Below are 22,018 nucleotides of genomic sequence, written 5' to 3' on the forward strand. Positions count from 1 at the left end.
ATTACTTTTTTAAGATTTTATTTATTTATTCATGAGACAGACAGAGAGAGGCAGAGATACAGGCAGAGGGAGAAGCAGGCTCCATGCAGGGAGCCCGATGTGATCCCAGGACTTCAGGATCACACCCCGGTGCCGAAGGCAGAGGCTCAACCACTGAGCCACCCAGGCATCCCTTACCTTCATTACCTTCACATGGTTCTTAAAGAAAAAAAAAAAAAGAGAGCTGGGTGAATTTCTTTGATATCATTGTTACCATCCCTTGTATCAACATATACTTAATTCTCAAAACACTTGTTAGCATTATAGAGCTCCCCAAACCCTGATTTTACATATATACATGTGATACACATGCATATACATGCACACATATATACATATCTTATCTATCTTAATATCAATCTTCTATTTTCCAGATAAATTATACAAATATAAATACATATATCTTAAATCAAGGCTTTAATAGCCCATAAGTAATCTGCCTTAAAGTTGCCAGGACAAGCCTTCCAACTGAAATATGTTTACAGCCTGGGTGCCACACCAGCAAACCCGGTTATCCTGACATAAACATAAACTTCTATTAACCAAAGACTCTGAACATGCCTGTTTCTTTTAAACTGAAAGTACATAACTAGTACAAGGTGGCTATGAGCATACAATGTGAGAATGAGCTGAAATGGGTCTTTGTCAGGATCCTGGGCAGGAACTCCTATCAATAGGCACTAAGCAGTCAGGCCCAACTATAATGGGAGGGTCTTTAGCAGTTCTCAATTGTATGGACCTCTCCTCCCCTACTTTGGAGATTCTGGAACGCTTCATCTCTGTTTGCTCTTCCTGACTAGGGTTGCCGGAATAGGGGAGCAAGGATAAGCTGAAATGCCATGGGTCATTACGTTCTGTTGGAATAAAACAGGACAAAGGCATAAAAAGATAATGTGCAGCTGTGCTGTGTTTGTGCCCTTTCATTAAGAAATAACTTGCATTATGATGTAATGTATTTTACTTGAATAACGATTTGCACAAGTCCTGTTGTGTGGGTTGTGGGAGAGTGAGCTGGGAAGCAGGCTGGGGGCGCTATATGGCAACAATGCAGCCTGAAGGTGAGCAGAGGAGGAGGGATCCACTGTCATGGGGCCCAATGCCAAGTACAAGAGCTGGCAGCCTGTGATTTCACAAACATTTACTCATGTGACTGTGTCCTTTCTACTACTCTGCCTGCTAGTCCCAGAGACCTGGCCAAAGGCCACAGGGGCCTCTTAAGTGGCATCACTCTCTGGTTTATTCATGGCTTTTCTTGCCTTATAGCTTTAGCCGTCTTTTTCTAAGTACCTTCTTTTTTTTTTTTTTTTTTTTTTTTTTTTAAGATTGTATTTATTTATTCATGAGAGAGACAGAGAGGGAGAGGCAGAGACATAGGCAGAGGAAGAAGCAGGCTCCACAGGCTCCTTGCAGGAAGCCCAATGCAGGACTTGATCCCAGGTCCCAGGATCACACCCTGAGCCAAAGGCAGACGCTCAACTACTGACCTACCCAGGCATCCCTCTAAGTACCTTTCTGAGCCATTCTCCTGGGTTGCACTCTCTATGGTTTTTTACTCAAACCTACTAAATATACAGTGTCTTATCTAGTTGACTAGTCACCATCAACACCGTGTCCCTTTTGGGCAGAGCTCCAATTCTGAGCCAAATCCAATCACCTGGGGCTAAATCCCCAGGGATCACATGTATGAAGTGCAATATAAAACACGCAAAAAACTACAAAAACCCAAAACCAAAACTTCTAACTGCCTTGTTCAGGAGGTGACTGCAGTCATGTTCACAGCAAGCACGGCGAGGTTTCTGAGTTGCTAGCATCCCTGCTTTACCAGGCACAGTTAAATAATTTTGAAAGTCACACAGATTTAAGTGGAGCTCAGCTGCCTGAGAATGAACTATGACTGAATGACCTCAAATATGCACTCCATTTTATATTTTTAAAACACTTATATCTAAGGGAAAATCTGGATAGCTTACTATAGATACGTCTTTGGTACAGTACTCCCCAATATCAGAAAAAAAAACCAATGAGCTGATGCTTCAGGACCAAAGATCCATCTTTGGGCATTTTAGTAATTTGGGTGTTTTTAAATCCCCTAAAACCCTACAGCTACTCTGCCGTGGAGCTCTTGTGCTGTCCACTCTCTGGTGGACAAAGTAATATGATACACCAGTGGAGATGCGATGTACCCATTAATTTAGAAGAAATAACTGTCTTCATACCACCTGGTTTCAAAGATCTGAAAAGAGACCCCCAAATCTTAAATCTTAATAAAAGCAGATTCAAAAGTTAAGCTAATATAAAACTGAGGAAAAATAAGCATACCAAGAAAATTTTATCAAAGACGCCAAGGAATAAAAATTCCTTTTAGCATCCCCAGAGTCTAAATATTCCTATATTCTTCTGGGCCTCTTCTTTTTTTACGAAAAAAAAAAAAAAAAAGTTAACTCAAAGTCAGTATATATATCTGCCTGACTCATTTGGAATTAGAAACATATTTCCCATTGTCTTCTCCAAGTACTCTATGACACAGATTACATTATCCCTAAGGAACATGTCCAGAATTTGACCTTAAGAGATCCACTGTATCCTGCATACTGAAGCCAGGACATTAGAAAACTGCACTGTATTATGCAGTTTTTCTGTCTCTCCTCTTGTTTATATTATTCCAACTTAGATCTTACATGTAGTGCTTCTTTCCTAACTAGGTGAGGGACACCTAGGAGGGTCTATATAGGGAAAAGATGTCTCATGTCAACTCTATGTGTTACCTTACATAGGCTGACAACTACAAGAGCTTTTTTTTTTTTTTTTTTTTTAAAGATTTTATTTATTTGAGAGAGAATGAGTAGGTGTGGGGAGAGGGAGAAGAGGATTCCCCACTGAGCAGGGAGCCCGGTGTGGGGCTTGATCTTAGGACCCCAATACCCCAAGATCATGACTTGAGCTGAAGATAGATGCTCAACTTACTGAGCCACCAAGATGCCCCAACAACCACAGGAGCTTTTTAAATCCTATATCTAACAATACTATATCACAAGCTTAAAATTTTCAGAGGTACATCTTATGTCTTATCACAAAAAATTAATGATAAAGGGGGCAGGAGGAAACTTTGAGAGAATATGGATAGGTCTCTGTGGCCTTGATGGTGGTATTGGTTTCACAGGTGCACATTTATCCATAAACTCACTGAGTTGTATATGTTAAATATGTACAGCTTTTTATGTATCAATATTCCAATAAAGTAAAAAAAAACCCACCAAAACTCCTCCTCAATTATATGCCATGTCTGAAGAATATAAAATATTTCATCTGAAAATATTTTAATGAACACAAATTTAAATTATAAACTGTCTGAAAGTCATGTAATTATTTACTATACATGTATATTGGTCTGCAATGTGACTATATATTTATAGCTACAAATAAAACGCTAATAAGCCTTTGGTTGAAAGAGATCGTTTTTTCACCATTAAGGTGCTTTTTTTAGTCTAATCATTCTGTAACCAAAAAAGGGTAATTTGACATGGGCTCTAGAGTATGACAGACTTGCCCTCGATTCAAAGCTCTACACTTGGGCATGGTACCTAACCTCTCAGATCCTCAGTTTCTGTACCTGTAAGATGAAGATCCTAAGAGTCTCTATCTCATAGTCTTTGTTAAGATTAAGTACAAGTACACACGTAGGGCCATTAAAAAGTACTTGAAAAATGTCAAGATTCTAATGGGAATTATGATAATATATTTATAAGCTAAGAGTTAGTCTTTTAATTGTTAAAAAATCTTATTTTAAGAGAATAGAAGATTTTCTGCAAAGGGCACTTTCATTTATTCACATAAAAATAGTATCATATGGGATCCCTGGGTGGCGCAGCGGTTTAGCGCCTGCCTTTGGCCCAGGGCACAATCCTGGAGACCCGGGATCGAATCCCACGTCGGGCTCCCAGTGCATGGAGCCTACTTCTCCCTCTGCCTGTGTCTCTGCCTCTCTCTCTCTCTCTCTGTGACTATCATAAATAAATAAATAAATAAATAAATAAATAAATAAATAAATAAATAAATAAATAAATAAATAAATAAATAAATAAATAAATTACCTTAAAAAAATGGTATCATATTTCTGTAAATACCCAAAACTTCTGTGTGCAGCAGGAATCAACATGCCAATTCCTGCCAATTTTTCTAAGGTATATTATCATACTGTCTATATCAAATACCCTCTATTTAGCTATATAGTTATGGTATTTATATCTCTTCATATCTTCTACTGTTGGGAGATTTCAATGAGTGATCTGGGGTTTTATGATTTGTTTGCTTATTTTCGTCACAGCCATCCTGGGAAGGTGCCATCACATTCACTGTTAAACATTTCTAGGATCAGTAATGCTTCCATTCGGCTATTTTTTTAATAAGGAGGGAAAAAATTAAAAATTATTCACTACTAGGTGGAAGATGCTTTGAATCTTGACCCATAGTTCCCAGAATGCATGTGGTCATGAAGACCTAAATTTTTTAAAAAAATGAAAGTTCTATCTTGTTTTGTCTTGCTTGCCTTTTAGTGGTCAAGTAAGGAATGGCCCATGGCCCATGTATAAGGAATGGCCCATGGCCCATGTATAAGGAATGGCCCATGACAGTCAGTGGACTGTCCTACATGTTCTTTTGGGTAGAAATGGTTTCCAACTCACTTTCTTAACTAACAAGGATCATTCACAGGGGAAAAAAAATTCTCCCTTGTTCCCTGTGCTGCCTCTCCCATTCTGGTCCTTCTAACCAGGTGAAGAGCCCCAAAAGACAGAAATCTGAAGGGCCAGAGCACACAACCTCCCTGAGTTCAGAGTCCATACAGACCCCATAACCAGCCTTCACCTCATGACCAGTTCCTTCAAAGAGGGCTTTGGAGACCACGCCAGATAGTTTAGAGTTTATATGGATACAGATTACTCTGGGAAGAGACCACAGTGGTAAACCCTGAACCCTAAGAAAGCATGCCCCCTCTGAACACATTAAAAAAAATCCATTGGGCGCTCAAGGTCAAATTAAAAAAAAAAATCCTCAACTCCTCAACAGGCATATAAGGCCCTTCATTATCTGGCTCTTACCTCATCTTCCCAAAGTTCTGCCTAATATCCTTACTTAACTGAATTTCCCAAACATACCAATTTCACTTATATGAGGTTTTCTCAACCTCTGTACTATTAACGTTTTGGGCCTGATGACATTGTTGTTTAAAAGATTTATTTAAAGGATCCCATTTTTACAGAGAGAGAAAGAGAGAGGTGGAGAGCTAGCGAACGAGTGCGCACAAAAGGGAGGAGCAGAGGGAAAAGGAGAATCTCAAGCAGATCCCACCTTGTTCAGCGCAGAGCCCCATGCAGGGCTCAATCTTGTGACCCTGAGATCATGACCTGAGCCGAGAGAAACCAAGAGTCCAAGGCTTAACCAACTGTGCCACCCAGGCACCCCCAGACCTTATGACATCTTGGGAGAAGGCTCCTGTGAGCTGCGGAGGTCTGGCGGTATCCCTGGCCTCTACCCGCTAGATGTCACTACCACAACCTCCCTTCCAGCTCCCGCCACCTCTCCCAAGTCACAAGAACCCAAAATGTCTCCGGACACTGCCAAGTGCAGTGCAGTAAAGTCACCTCCAGCTGAGAGCCACTGGCTCACATCTTTGCTTTTTAAAAGGTTAATCTCTTGCTGAAACAGCACCTACCCCTACCCCTGTCACCTAGTCCTGGAACCTCTCCACATGACTAACTCCTGAACCTAAAATTTTGTTCAACTGTTATCTTTCTCTGGTGAGTACTTTGTGCCTAATCCAATCATAGTCAAACATTATCAAGCATTTATAAAAATACTATTTTCCTGATTAGACTGCCAGCCCTGTGAAAGCAAGGACGGAGTCTCTGGCCACTGTATCACCAGCATCTGACACAGCAGAGCTCACGAAGTAGGTGCTCAACAAATACGGAATTGATGGATGAAAAGTTAACATAAGCATTCTACGATCATTTTAGCAGTTAAGAAAAGTAGGCAAGCCACATACGCAGTTCGGTGTAATGCCTTCAAGTATTTGAAACATTTTATAGTCTCGTACTGTATATCACAACTCATGTATGATTTTCATGGATAGAAAACCAATAGAAAATGAAGAATAACAATGCTAACTCACAGCTTGTAAGAACCGGAAAGACAAGATGGGGCCACTTAATGCCCCACAGGCATTACTGTCTTCAAAATCTCCTTCTTCAAGCAAGAACTGCTGGCCTTTAAAATGTTCTTTTTCATAGGCAACCCATCTAGAAATACAAAGGACATCCGATTGAGCAGTTAATGAGACTAATAAAAAAAACCCAAACAAACAGAAAATCATGATAAAGCACCTAGTTGTATATTACCATATTTTAAAAACAACATACTTGCTTTGTTACCATTTATATAAAGACAAGCAAATATTCTATGCTTCATGGGTCAATAGCTTTTATAGTTCAGAGGCTTTTCCCAACTAAAGGTTAACTGTTAACAGGATTGCAATAGAGCAATGCTCACTAAATGTTTATGGTATGACCGGATACCACATCTCAACATGGTCAGAAGATAGTCTGCCAAATAAGAAATAATTGGAAAGCACAAATAGCCAATGAGAAAAGTTATAAACCCATTTTGAGATTCAAAGATAATTACTCTTATTTCACTGACAAAGCCATTCTAGAATCAGAGAATGATTTTTTTTTTTTTTAGATTTTATTTATTTATGAGAGACGGGGAGAGAGGGAGGGAGGGAGGGAGGGAGGGAGAGAGAGAGAGGGAGGGAGAGAGAGAGAGAGACAGACAGAGATGGTCAGAGACACAGGCAGAGGGAGAAGCAGGCTCCATGCAGGGAGTCTGACATGGGACTCGATCCTGGGTCTCCAGGATCACACCCTAGGCCAAAGGTGGCGCTAAACCACTGAGCCACCTGGGCTGCCCCAAGAATGATTTCTATATTGAATACTTATTTAGGTTTTAAATCAAAGGAACCTCTCACTAGGTTTCAGATCTAAAACACATTACTGGTGGGTTTAGCAAAGAGAAATGCAAATGGGCTGACATTAGCCCTGGTAGCCCATACATATAGGAAGACCTTTATAAATATTTACAGGTGGCCAGTGTTGCTTCCACCATTTTATCAGTGGTGATAATGGCAACAGGAATCACTGTGGCCGAGTACTTTCCAGGTTTTTTTCTTTTCTTAAGTAGGCTCCATACCCAGCATGGAGCCCAAAGCAGGGCTTGAACTCAAGCAACCCTGAGATCTAGACCTGAGCTAAGATCAAGAGCTGGATGCTTAACTGGCTGAGCCACCCAGGTGCCCTCTGGGACACAGGTTTCTTGACTTATCTAAAACTATCAGTACAGAATACTGATAGACACCCTTAGTCATTAAGCTCCTCCATGAAACTTACCTTTTTAATGAATAATTCAGAGTAGTTAATGACTGTAATGTGGACACAGATGGTTCATAATACATACTGACCTGCTTAAATCTGCCTTTTGAGGAAATGTGTTGTTAGACCTGGTATCCCCTCCAATGGGATAGATTCCAGGATGACTATTTTGAGGTCCTGGGGTTGGGGACTTCTGTTTTGGGGCTTGATAGATGAAGTTAGGTAGGGCTGACTAATATTGTTTTGGGAAAATAAAAACTACTGCAAAAATACTTTCTGTAGGGTACAAAAGAATAGCTACTCAACAATCATGAATCTCTCCTTGCCTTCTGCATGTAGGTATGTATATGATGGGAAAGAGGGGGCCACATGAAATGGAATAAACATAATTTATAGATCTTGTTTATCTGTAATATGTAAAAAAAACTAACACTTTTATACTTAAACTAATATGTGAAAATAAGTTGCACAGGAAAACTTTGAAATTCTAAATGTGCCTTTCATTTATATAAGTATGGCTACTCAGAACATGCTTTTAATATACTTGAATGGGAAAAGAATAAAATATGTAGAAGACCTTAATATTAAAGACAGATTAATAAATTATTACATGATGACAGTTCAAAAATCTTTTGCTCAGTTTTTTAAAACATATTAAGTTTTATCGAAGAATCAATTTATATATCTATCTGGGATATATAAAAACATGTTATTTAAGAAAAATGAAGAAAAGTCAACCTCATTTTTCCTAGATTCCTCAAGATGGGACAGAGATGAGTTCCTACTACTTGTAGATGAACGGTTAACAAAAGTGAAAAATGGAAGAAATAGTAAAAAAAAAAAAAAAAATGAAGTTAAACTGTCTGGTTTTATGTATTAATTTTTTTAGATTTCATTTATTTACTTATTTGAGAGTGTTCAAACCAGAGGTGGGTGAACAGAGAGAAGGACAGACTCAGCGTTAAGCAGAGCCTGACGTGGGGCTTGATCCCATGACCCTGGGATCATGACCTGAACAGAAACCAAGAGGCAGATATGGAACCGACTAAGCCATCCAGGCACCTTTCAACTGTTCACTTTTAAATGGGGATATGATATTTTTCTCCTGCAGTTGTCATATAAAAAAAGGGAAGTGTGTATGTTATATTACAAGTGATAATATTTTCTTGAAGTGTGTATGTTATATTACAAGTGATAATATTTTCTTGAAATTTTTATAAAATAATTACAAAAAACTCAGAAAACAATGTAAATCAGAATCTAGTTAATGGGAAAAACATTCAGATCTCAAAGGGAAAGAAAAGGCAAAAATATTTAGCAGGGTTAACAAGAAATGTGTGTTCACAGATTAGAGAAGACTGCACATAAATATGACACAATAAAAATGTGTTTATCCAAAACATTTGTTCATCGAGGGCCTAATAATTTTTTTAAATATAAGGATAAAAACTTAAGTGATTATGAATATGGGAGACCAATTTTGGATATGTCCAACATTTCTAATAGATGGCATATTCTCTTTTATTTCCATTTTGGCTAGCATAGCCATCACTTGATTTACTGCCAGAAATTGCAAAGTCTAAGTCTCTAAATGTAGATTCTTCAGTAATATTACCAGTCATTTAACGCCTATGAATAAAATATTTTAGTAGCACCTTTTACTAGAATAGCATAAACAAGTTTATGATGTTACTGCAAATACTGAGACATTGATACTCAAAGTAAAAGGAACGAATATATTCCAAGTAAACCATCATATCAACAAAGAGACCAACAGTGTTTCTAGAGGAATTCTAGCACAGGGTTGACAATGGCAACTAAGCTATGAAGAAAGCTCCTTCTGATTTTATCTGCCAGGATACAGATACAAAGGCACATCCCAGGGCAGTCAGATTTTCCGGGGTACCTGCCCCAGGAACTGCTGACTGAGACTAGGATCCTAGCAGTGGTTGGTTACACATGGGTTTATACTTAGAGGTTCTTGGGTGGGGGCTTCCTCAAAAACTGTATAGGGCTAGAGGGTAACCAATGTTAAAAATCCTTGATGTGGGAAACACAACCCAGACTACTTCTTTAATGAAGGATTCACTGCCAAGATCCTCAGCACAGAAAGTCAACTAAAATCCACAGAATAGAGAAGAAAAAAATAAACAGAACATGGGGTTCTCATCCATGTTCAAAATTTGTAAAATAAACAAAAATTTTATTTTGCAATTTTTATCTTCTATGTCGTGTTCAGAACACAAAGTTTTAGAAACTATTTTCAACATTTAATCTATCTCGAAATCTCTAATACAAACAAGAGTTCACAGAAAAGCCAGTAGTGACTAATACTTTTTAGTTTACAGTACCTTACAGAAGGGATGTATTATTTTTAGATTAAGACACATTGTTTTTGCTTGGCTTAGCACATTTTTTGTGCTGATCTTCAAAAAATAGAGTATTAAATCAAATATTGAAAATGTAATACTCACACTCCACCGATGACACGAATTGATCCAATTCCATGAAAGTCCCCATTATTTTTTAAAAACTTAGGGACAGAATCTATGTGTTCACTAAACTCCTTGGCCTGTCCATGAAAGTGAGGTTTTTCATAAATAATGACCTGAAAGATAGGACAGAAAATTACTTAACATGTATTTTAGAATAGATACAAAACTAATTTAGTTAAGTGAGACTAAAGACCCCAACATGAATAGGGAGCACAGTCCATTTTTTTCATTAATATTTATTTACAATATAGAACACTGGTATTCACAAAGAGTATGTATAGAGTTATTATCATAAAGATAAAATATCTTAATAACATGTTTCTCTCATAATAATATAGTCAAATATGGTAACACTGTTCTAGTTACCCAAATCCTAGGACTATCTCACAGGGTAAACTGTCTTAAAAGAATTCTTGGGACACCTGGGTGGTTCAGCAGTTAAGCAACTGCCTTCAGCCCAGGGTGTAATCCAGGATCCCGGGATCAAGTCCCACATCAGGCTACCCACAGGGAGCCTGCTTCTCTGCCTATGTCTCTGTCTCTCATGAATAAATAAATAAAATATATTTTTTTAAAAAAAGAACTCTTAAATTATCTAAGTTTACCTCTGTTTGGAAGTTAATACAGACCCGCCTTATATTTACTGAATTTTCCCTATTAGAAATAACTTTCTAGAGGTTCTAGGGCATAATAATAAATTATCTACTGGCTTGAGAAAACACAGCTGCTTCTTATAATGCTAACTGCTTCTATGGCAGTTGCTATTCACTGATAAGATACAAATATGCATATTCCTGAATTTAAATACAAAACTTGCTAATAAGAAGAAATTATTGAAAACATTATGGTGGGTTTTTTTTGGATACTGGTTTCACATGAGTGGGGTGGGGTAAGTATAGTAGGATGCCCATTCTGGCCATTTCATTTACTTCAAATTTGGATTCTTACAAGTATTTCTCTTCCGCCACTTTGGTGCTCTTTACTTCCCAAGTATGATCTGCACACCCTTGGTATGTGGAGTGATAATGGTGAGAAGGCACTCATCTATCCACCCTCTATTACCTGGGCCTATTTGTGGCTGATGGCATACTCAATGTACAACTGGCAAAATAAGGCCCCATAGTCAAATGCACTGAACAAGTTATAGCTCCCCTGTTTCCAGAAATTGGTAACATTATACGAACTGAAAAAAATACATAGTACTGCTTCTGCTTTCCACATATAACATTTTCACAGGGTGCTGTATTTGAAGTGATGAAGCTTTATTTGGGTTTAATACTTTCTACTTGTGCTGAACACAATTAGACTAAGAAGCAATAATTCTTTGATGAGGAGCAAGCCATCAATTAACATCTAAAAAACTTGAAAATTGTGACTGTTTATGACAGTTATTTCATATACCTCTACTGCCTGTCAAACTGCCAATGTCCAAGGAAGACCCAACCTGTCCCACTTGAAGAGACTGAGACAGGAGTCACTCAGAAAGTGTCAGAGCTAATTCTGCAACTTTCAAGGTTCGAAAACCTTGGCTGTGTGTTATTAGAATCACCTGGGGAGCTCTGAAGACTTCTGACCATACCCCAACCCCAAACAGTATCTCTGTGAGTGGAATACAGGTATAAGTTTTTTTTTTTTTTTTTTTTTTTTTTTAATGTGGGTATGTAGGATTCCAACAAAGAGCCAAGATGTATTACATACATTCAGATACTAAGTTTTAAAAGATTCCACCTATATGGTCAACTCCATAAATTTGGAATCCCCTAATGGGAGGGTTGGAGTACCTGTGTCTTGTTTGGCAGGACAGGAGAAGGATGGATGATTCCTTCTTTCCATGCCTGCCTCTGGAAGTGCTATCACCTAATTAAGCAGAGGTCTGTTCACTTCACATCTTTGATCACCATACTGGTTTTCTTCCTATCTCTTTTCACACACGTTTTATAATTCCATTTCCTTTTCTTTCCCAAAATGTGCTTAATCCCGGTGCCACCACTACTCCAGTTCTCGTTGCCTCTACTGTTCCCTTCAGATACTTACTGACATGTCTCTGACATGAGCTACTCGGTATCTCCACTTGAATGTTAGACTGCCACCTCAACTGTCCCCTCCCCACCAAATCAAAAATCAAACCTATCCCCTTTCCATCCTGTAGAACGTGTTTATTGGGTCAGACTGGGTTGTCAGCACCTCCACTATCCTTGCATACTGACTCAACTCTCTATTGCAGCAGCATAGGTTCTCAATGGGCATTCTGTGCAGTCACTTCCCTCCACTCCAATATCCACCAGCTAGGTTAGTATTATCAGCACATATTCTGGTAATTATTTTTTTAATTTAATAGTTCAAGATACTTGAGGATTAAACTCAAACTTTTTAGCCTGCTATTTTTATAGCAGGCTAAAAAGTCTGTTTTAAGACTTACCTTTAAGTTCATAGGCATTTCCACTTTTAGTCCACCCTTAAGATAAAAAAATTTTAATATTAGATACAGAAATATTTAGAATATTTGAAAGTAATTAAGTGATATATGTAGGTTATACAAAAAAATCTGATTGGTAAAGGTTATATACCAGCCAACTTTAAGTTGTGGTGAATTTTAAAATTTAAATACAGAACACTTCAAAACCAAGTCAGACTGCTCATCAATGTATGTGGGGGAAAAAAAAAATCTTTAAAATATACTTTCAGATTAAAACCAGTACAAGGAATCCGAGCTTTTTAGTCTTTAAGGACACATGACTGAATACAGATTTAATGCCACTGCACAGTGTCCCAAGAAATAGAGTGGAGTTGCTAGATTTTAAAAAAATCTCATTTGGCAGAGTAGATTTCCAAACCACTGACACTATGTTTCCTCCCAACAACTGCTCAGGCTTTCTGAACATGATTACTTTCCTTTCCAACTTCCATCAACACTGTTTATCACACTTAACTATCTTTGTGACCTCAAGGTTGTAGAGCATAAAAGGTAAACCCCCTTCCTCACGCAAAATAATTCCAGAATTTCCTGTTTTTAATGCAACTCCACATTTTGGTATTTCTTAAGATTTCTTAGTTTTTTCCCAGTTTTTATTTTTTAAAGGTACGGAACAACCAAAAAGGGTTTACCACATAGCTGATAATATTCATTTGAAGTTTGCCCTCAAAAAAAAAAAAAAATGTCTGCAACAAAAATACTGTATGTACTTATTATCTCTAAGAAAGCAGCCACTGACAGAACTGTCCATTTATTATTAATGCTAAGCTTATCATTCATTACTGTGATGAAAAAGCATAATTAGAAAAATATTTTTAATAAACACCAAAAAAACCCCAAAACTCAGAACTGTATTCAAAATTTTCACAGTACTTGTATTTATAAGGAAACTGCATGCATTGCAATAAACTAAAAAAAGGATATTCGGACATTTGTCTTCTAAAAAACAAAGTGTTTTCACACAGATATTCTCTATAATATATAGGCACAGAAAAATAATGTATATGTTGTTGATCCACTACTACAGATACTCATTTCTCAGGATAGAGATGCATAAGCAATCACCATGGTTATTTTAGATTCATGGGCATTTTGGAAAATGCTTTTTTCAAATTTGCTTACCATTTTAAGTGGATGCAATGATTTCATTTCTGTTGCAGAAATCTCAAAGAGTCCATGGTCTTCCTCTAAAACTGTAGCTTGCCCTTTAAAATTAATATCTGGGTAGGCAAGCCAACTAAATAAGAAATAAATGGTTTGTTAAAGAATAATTGGAATACTTTATCTGGTCCTGTAAGAGTTAAAAGTAAAAAAGCTATCAAACAAACAAAAAAAACCCAAGCAAAACAAAAAACAGAAAACCTTTGTGGCAAAATTACAACCAGTAAAACACATTTGAAATGACTTCACTAGAGAGTGTATAACACGAATTCATGTGCTATTCAGTACTCATATTCAAACACTATAAGTCTATTATGTTTTCTAAGCACTACATATTACTTTTCTTAGATTTTTCTAATATTTAGAAGATGTGACACCTTTGATTCAAACAGAATATAATTGGAGAGAGAAAAAATTGCACTACACTCTTTTATTTTAAAAGGGGGGCAATCAGGGATCCCTGGGTGGCTCAGCAGTTTAGCGCCTGCCTTTGACCCAGGGCATGATCCTGGAGTACCGGGATCAAGTCCCATGTCGGGTTCCCTGAATGGAGCCTGCTTCTCCCTCTGCCTGTATCTGTGCCTCTTTCTCTCTCTCTGTCTCTCATGAATAAATAAATAAAAATCTTAAAAAAAAAAAAGTGGGGCAATCAGAGGTGGGATTCTACAAAGCATTTCACACCCCCCCATCAAGGCATTTTTACATCTTTGACCCACATTTTTAGAATCAGTTATCAGTTTAATTGGCTGCCTCAAGAAAAGTATTTGAAATGAGATTCCCAAAAGACCCACCCACCTTGTAACTAAACTTGGTAATTACAGACATACCTCATGGATGGGGTCAATTACTAGGTCTGCCCAAGAGTTCTAATCTGCGGTTGGGAGAGATGAAGAAAGATCCCTATGGTGACCCCCAAATATATACCCCAACAATCATCAGAGCAGATAAAAAGGAGGGAAAGACAGAAAAGGAAACCACGTTGAACGTCGTGATTCAAGCTAATCTGGAATTAAATTAACACTCCACTCAGTCACACCACAGTCCAAAAGGTAGCTTTGGAATCAGAAAGGCTTGGTATCAGACCCATGCTTACAAACTGGTAGCCTGAGACAAATCATATAATTTTCCTCACTTATAAATCGAGTTAACTCCACCCACCTTGCAGATTGCAGTAATAAACAAAAAAGTACCATGTGTCCGGTACTGCGGAAGCACTCAACTACTGGCACTGACACACTCTTGAAATAGTTCAAGCTCCAGATTTTTAGGTCAGGGACATGTTTTTATTTCTCAGTCCCAAAATCTAGTAGATGAAGACATGATGGATGCATCTATCAAGCACTGTGTCTAAGAATCTCTATCTGCTGCTTTGAGTCCTTCATCAAACACTTAATTGGATCCAAAGCAAAAGAGAATATGTTTTAATTCCTGCCATTGTCTTTCCTGAGTATCCAGGAGCATAAATAAAATTAACTAAAACTTCACATACATGTATGTCACCTACTGAAATTTGAAGTAAAAAGTTAACTTTGGTGGCCATTGATCCTGGTAATAAGGAGAAACTGATACGTACACTCCTGACTTCACAGTGAAGGACACAGATTTGGGGATATTCAGCTCTTCCAAATTGGGGACTGCTCGCTGTATATGGATAGGACAACACGCTGGGTCAGACCGTGGGCAAAGTTCTATCTCTGGAATGCTGCAATCCTGGAAAAAAAAATGGCTTTAATATCATCTGGAGACACACACAATTCAGTATTCTCAATACTCTGGACATGCAATTACAATTATTCTCATTGTTCAGTTGAATTTCTTCACAAAGACAACATAAAGGCAATACTGTTTCACTTTACCAGTTTTTTTAAAACAAATTTCTTCTAAGAAGTTACATTGATAACATGAAAATTACAAATACTGTTGATGGAAGAAGTATTACTCAATTTTTTTCTGCTTTTGTTTTTAAAAGCCTTGTTCTTTTAAGCAATCAGTGTTCAGTTACCAAACTATGTGAGTGCCAAAAGTCTTTAAGCCTTCCTTCTCAGGAGCATAACAAAGCCATGAGGAGGAAGGGAGTTATAAAAGCTGATCTCATGGGGGATATAAAAAATAAATAACAGAGAGGCACACTACTCCCTCAGTGTGTTATCTAATTTACATTGACAAAAGAAATAGGAATTAGGAGGTGAGGGTAACGGAAATCTGTTTTCCTACTTGTGGGATTCTATTTATTTTAGCACAAGTTGGTTTAAGAAAGGCATTATGAAATTTGACTCTCCCCTCCCATCACATATCCACTGCCACCAGGTCTCGTCACACCTTCCTTTAAAATTTCACTTACGTATCTTCCTTTTCTATTCCCACTGTCAAGACCTTTCATCAAGGCTAAGACTTCAATTATAAGCCTTATCAGTAGTCAAGTACTAGCCACACTTTATACAGTTGGGATTGTTAGAGAACACCGCTTTCCTCATGATGCTCCTTGGCTCAAAACCCAAGCACACTAAATTTACATTTATTTGCCTTTTTACAACATGGCACCAACCCCGTGACCCACTGGAACTCCAGGTAATCTTCAGTCATATTGATATCCATGCTCTCCCCACTTCCTTTTTTATATGGCCTAAGCTTTGTAAATGTTTCCCCCATTGCAACTATAGAGACAATTTTCTGTATTCTCATCTATGAAAACCTTTAAAGAGTCAAATTTCTAACACAAAAAATAAAACTCATCGTTTTCTTAGGGAATCAAAGCTACAATTATTTTTCCCTCCTCTGAAATTACAGACATACTTCTGAGCACACTAACTCAGTAATCATGAGTGTCTAATTATACGGCTCCAACTTTCAGCAGCATAATTCTCATCTAGGACATTGTGAAATTCAAGTGACCATGCTTTAGTGAAACAGGTAAATGCAATAACAATCAGAGGGTGACATTTATCAGGCTGAACAATTGTATTTATTGTTATAATCATTTTTGTAATTTATAACAGCAATTTTCTGATTTTTTTACCTTCCTCGGAACTGAGCTGTATCATTCATTCTTAATCACTCTTATTAATATGTGCAAGTAAGTTAATACATCTTATTTGCAGAAAGCCAGCTCTAAAATGCAATGCAGTCAAGAGGCATAACCTGAGATATCCTTTAAAGTATAAAATATTTCTGCTTAAAATTTCATTTCAAAAATAGCCTGAATGTCCACAACAGTCACCTGCCAGTCTTGAAGGCTTTTGTTTGCTATTAATAATAGAGTTCTAGTAACATTATTTAAAATGCTGCCTGCCGTATTAATGGTCCCCCAGGGATGTAAGGTACAGTAACAGAATACATAACTAAGTGTCTCCCACAAGTAAGTTTCCTCTGCATTGTGTTATACAAACAATGCATGGGTGGTGTACTTTAAAAGGGAAAAAGCTAAAAGGCATTCGAGTCAGCCACAAACAGAAGGAAACAGCATAATGGAAAAAGCATAATGAGGGCTACAAAATGGAAAATAAACAAAAATAAGAATGCTTATGTCCTCAGGCAGAGGATCAGTTTTGTTTTGTTTTTTTTTCTCCAGGTAACTGTAAAAAGATGTCACTAGTTAAGTTTTATCTCCTTCATGGTGGCTATTCTCATAGGAATAATGTCTCTTGCATAATTCTCGATGGACCGAGGCAGTAACACTAGGACCGAGGCAGTAAACTCTAACAACACAAGGGTGCTTTATAATAACCTGGCAACAATGAACAGTTTACTCTTAGTAAAAGTTGTATGGCTTCTTCTCCAACTTTTATAGTCATAATATACTTTACAAATATTCTTATGAAACTTACAAGCTTACACTATTAAAGCATTTGTAGGAATGGAGGAAAAACTATAGGGGAGAAACAGGAAAGAATGGATTACAGTTAACAAAAACAACAAGAAATCTAATTGACTCCACCTCATATAAAATACTTTTAGCCTTTATCTAACAAAAGGTCTTTTTCTTCTTGGCAAGTTTGTGAGGACAAAACCAAAGAAACATCTGATCATAAAAAAAAAAAAGTCATTCCTTAAAAATATATATATTAAATCACAGTAAACGGTAATTTGCAATAGTCATTTCTAGTATTTGAGAAAAGAATCACCTGACTCAACCATTACTGCAATGCTACTTCACCCTTAATTATTTCTGGGAACTAAGATGGCCCTTGAGCAGAAGGTACAACTGCCGCTAACTGATGACATCCTTTGCATCTATTAACAGCAAAGTGAAGACTTCATGAAAGTATTATCTTTAAAGAATGCTGAAGTTTTGACTACTCAGATTAGAATAAAAAATGATGAAGCAAGATCATTTGAATTTGGAATGGTAACAATCCCCAAGAAAATGAAGTTATCAATTGGTAGAATTATAACAAGGTTGGAGAAAGGAAGCAGTTCAATGCTTGACTCTTACTTTGTAAAATATTTAGAACAATGCTAATGCTTTTTCCATTCGATGCTCAATAGTTTTTTCCTTCCTCACTGAAAGTTGCTAGCATGTTCAAGACATGAGGGCACTTACACTGCAATTTAAAAAATGACCCCAAGAACAAACACTGGAAGAAGGAAAAAATGCAAGCAACACTTATTCTTTCTTTTAATATAGTCTAAGCAAATGGCAGGTGTGCAAATAGCCATTTATATATCCCTATTCAACAAATTGAGTTTTTTGCTTGATTTTATCATGGCTGGATTTTTGGGTGGTGAGAAGGTTCATGTTTTCAACAACTTCTCTTTTTTCCCCACTGGGCTTGGCATGATGCCTGACATTCACAAGAAAAGCACAAAACCATAACTTACTTAAATCTTAGAAGATTCTACCTACCAACTATTCATCTCAATCAATTACTAGTGAGCTAGCTAATTAAATGAGCACTCAACTGCTGCTTGCTGAGCTGAACTGCTTGCAGTTAAATTTTGCAATGAAAACGAACACTGCTGGGGCAGCCCGGGTGGCCCAGCAGTTTAGTGCCACCTTCAGTCCAGGGCCTGCTCCTGGAGACCCGGGATCAAGTCCCATGTCGGGTTCCCTGCATGGAGCTTGCTTCTCCCTCTGCCTGTGTCTCTGCCTGCCTCTCTCTCTCTGTGTCTCTCATGAATAAATAAAATCTTTAAAAAAAATTGAAAACAAACACTGCCCTCAGTGCTGTAGCCATCAATGTTCTCATAGTACCACCAACATTCACCTCTGCATCTGATGCAAGTGGCTCTGCCAAGAACTTCCTCACATTTCCCACCCACCTAACCCATTTATTCTCTCAAGATTCCAATCAGGTGCTGCCTCCTCCAGGTGAGATGCCCCTTCTTTGTGCACTCCCAAGCCATACAGAGCATTCTCACTTCACATGGTTATGTGACTCAGCTGTCTCTCCCCCCCTAGACTTTAAGCCATCTGAAGTATGAGATCATATCTCGATTGTATTTCCATTCCCTGTGCCTATCACAGTATTAGGTCTAAAAGCAGAACACACATTTGTTAAGACTCAGGCTTGTTAGCAGTTTTCCAGGAAGTATTAATTCACATAAACTACATTCAGATACTCCTTTCATGAGGGCTTTTTCTGGATGCCATTTGCAACTAACAAGAATTTAATAATCAACCCAAATCATCATGACAGGGTCCATCTTAATTTATATTTTTAAGCACATAAACAAAAGCTCCATAACTTGAAAAAATATAGGGGCACTCAGTCGGTGAAGCGTCTCTCTTTGGTTTAGGTCATGATCCCAGGGTCCTGGGATGGAGCCCAGCATTGGGCTCCCTGCTCAGTGGGGAGTCTGCTTTTGTCTCTCCCTCCACCCTCTCCCTGCTTGTGCTTGCTCTCTCATTCTCTCTCACACATGTACTCTTTCTCTCTCTCAAGTAAATAAATATCTTAAAGAAAAAAATATATCCATGACTGTCATATGCATAACTGTAATAAATAATGTACTATTTTAGTGCTGAAGGAACTCTTAAGAATACACTGGGAAAACTCTGTCCTTATCTGATATTTCTCCTAATCGCTAATTCACCTCTCCTCTAGATCACCACAGCACTTTTCATGACATGTTCCATTAGACCGGGAGACCTCCCTCCGGTTGTGTTACCTTTAAGACACGTTTGATAGAACCCAATACAAAGTCTCTCTGTGGATGCTTCCTGTTCTGAAGGATCCAGTCACGATTTAACACCTTTTCCCCTTCTTCCAACACACATTTCTGACCTTGGAAATGTGGCTTCTCATACAAAATCCAGCTGAACAAATATAAAAGCATGATCAGTTATAATTAATTTTCTAAGAAATGAGGCATAAAACAAATGATACTTAGTAAATCCACAGAGCATCTCACCTACCTTTTAAAACCTGAGCTATTTGACACCATTAGCCTACGATTCTATTTTTGAAACACTGATATATGCTAATTTAAGTCTAGACAAATAGCATAAGAGTAATAAGAATAAAAGTACATACAACTTGGAAATATTCCTGGACATAATCTATGCCTGTGCCTGTATTTAGGTATGCATGTACTTTCTAGATGGTGTATAAACAAAGTTATCCATTTCTATTAAAACAGCAGCTTAACAATTCCAAATTTTAAATAAAATGGGAGCACATGCGTCCCTTTTTGTTACATGAAGACAACACCACACCATAGCACTTACATCATGAATACTGACACGCAGGGAACGAAGACACTCACGGGACAAAGAAATTCTGGCTGCATCACGTAGGAGGGAAACAGCTGATAATGAAGTTTTCCCTCATTTTTACATCATACAAAGAATCTTTCACTTCTTGACCATGTCAGCTATACAAATGACTTTATGTGTGTGGCCTTCACATTCCTTAGCATCCTACGAAGTTTGAATTCACTTTCAAAGCTATGCTTCATTCAACTTCTGCCTTCAACATAATTTGCTAAATCTGTCTTGCTAATAGTATAGTTTTAGAATTGTACAGATAATATATAATACATATATTAGGCCCTGCTACTTATGGCTGGTCTTAAGCACTAAAAACAGCCTATATTTTCTGTTACAGAACATAAAGGGAACAATTAAATTATAAAACACTAATAATGTTTCAAAATATTCTTTCAAAAACTAGGGGAAAAGGAATGCGACTTTAATAAAAAATACAAAAAACATAAACAGTAAGACAACACACTTAGTTGTGGTGGAGAGAATTGCTACAAAATTTTAAGAGGTCTCTTACCAGCCCCTTACAACTTTTATCAGTACCCCATTCGGAAAGGACCATGATGTAGCATCAGGAATATTACAGTAGATCTCTTGCTTATATTTACTTCCATGGAGATCATAGATAACCATCTGCAACATATAGTAAGTAGGCACAATAACTAATTTTAAGAATGCATTTAAAATTCCAAAATGTCCTAGAATGCAGAAAATAAAATATCCTAAATGTATAAAAGTGATTATTACTTTAGATGCTCAATCTTTGAGTAAAATAATCCCTTTTAAAGTTAGTGAGAAGTATTAATTTTAAACTCCCCAAACATGAAAGTAAATCTTACTTTTTTTTTTTTAAAGTAAGCTCTACACTCAATGTGGGGCTTGAACTCACAACCCTGATATCAAGAATTCTATGCCCTCCCAACTGAGCCAGCCAGCTGCTCCTAAAATGACCTTACCTTTCGTATTTTATCTTAGTCTCTAAGAAATTTATGCTCACTGGGGCACCTGGATGGCTTAGTCAGCTAAGCATCTGTCTTCAGCTCAGGTCATAATCTCAGGGTCCTGGGATACAACCCGGAATCGGGCTCCCTGCTCAGCTGGGGGTCTGGTTCTCTCTCCTTCCCTGCACTTCCCTCTCGCTCGCTCTCTAATAAAATCTTTAAAAATAAAACCAAACAAACAAACAAAAGAAATGTAGGCTTACCTTTCCAGGTCTTGGGTTACACCGCAAAATCTGTTTGTTAATATTCTGAAATAATAAAAGTGTAAGAAGGAAGCCTTAAGAAACATCAATAGAAAGGTAAACAGTTCACCTCCTTAGCAGTCACAAATCTAATTTATCACATATTTACTCAGGGACCATTATATGCAAAGTGCACTTCTAGGTACTACAAGGGATATAAGGGCAAATATAAAGGGAAATAATGTATTGTTTGTGCTCTCCAAAGAAGCTTATAGCTACGAAAGGGGAAACAAGAGAGATCACACTCACATGACTCTTCTAAGTGAAGGACTAAGTTAAACTACAGGTAAAACACAAAGAAAATGCCAAGTTATGGCCACCAAGGGAAATGACACCATCATAGAGGTCAGGTGATGATGGCACAGGGAGGTGCCCAAAGGCTTGTCCGAGCAAATGATATGGAAAACACCTTGAAAAACAGGATTTCAATAAGTAAAACAATGTGGCAGGCTGGGGTCAGGGTATAGAGGAAAAAGACTT

The 22,018-nt window shown here is 37.6% G+C and overlaps 1 protein-coding gene across 2 annotated transcripts in view; it reads right to left on the bottom strand.

Annotated features, from left to right (window-relative positions):
- The window catches only part of CRYBG3 (crystallin beta-gamma domain containing 3), a 102,098-nt gene that overhangs the window by 35,340 nt on the left and 44,740 nt on the right, over positions 1–22,018 (bottom strand). For both annotated transcript variants that reach the window (XM_072812305.1, XM_072812306.1), the window contains exons 5-12: positions 21,500–21,544; positions 20,813–20,928; positions 19,701–19,848; positions 15,166–15,302; positions 13,554–13,668; positions 12,378–12,413; positions 9,938–10,071; positions 6,209–6,335 (exon numbers count right to left, since the gene is read on the bottom strand). In XM_072812305.1, the coding sequence (XP_072668406.1) occupies positions 6,209–6,335; positions 9,938–10,071; positions 12,378–12,413; positions 13,554–13,668; positions 15,166–15,302; positions 19,701–19,848; positions 20,813–20,928; positions 21,500–21,544 (858 nt within the window). The remainder of the gene's footprint in view (positions 1–6,208; positions 6,336–9,937; positions 10,072–12,377; positions 12,414–13,553; positions 13,669–15,165; positions 15,303–19,700; positions 19,849–20,812; positions 20,929–21,499; positions 21,545–22,018) is intronic.

This window comes from Canis lupus, chromosome 35 (genome assembly GCF_048164855.1).
Source record: "Canis lupus baileyi chromosome 35, mCanLup2.hap1, whole genome shotgun sequence".
Taxonomy (NCBI): Eukaryota; Metazoa; Chordata; class Mammalia; order Carnivora; family Canidae; genus Canis; species Canis lupus.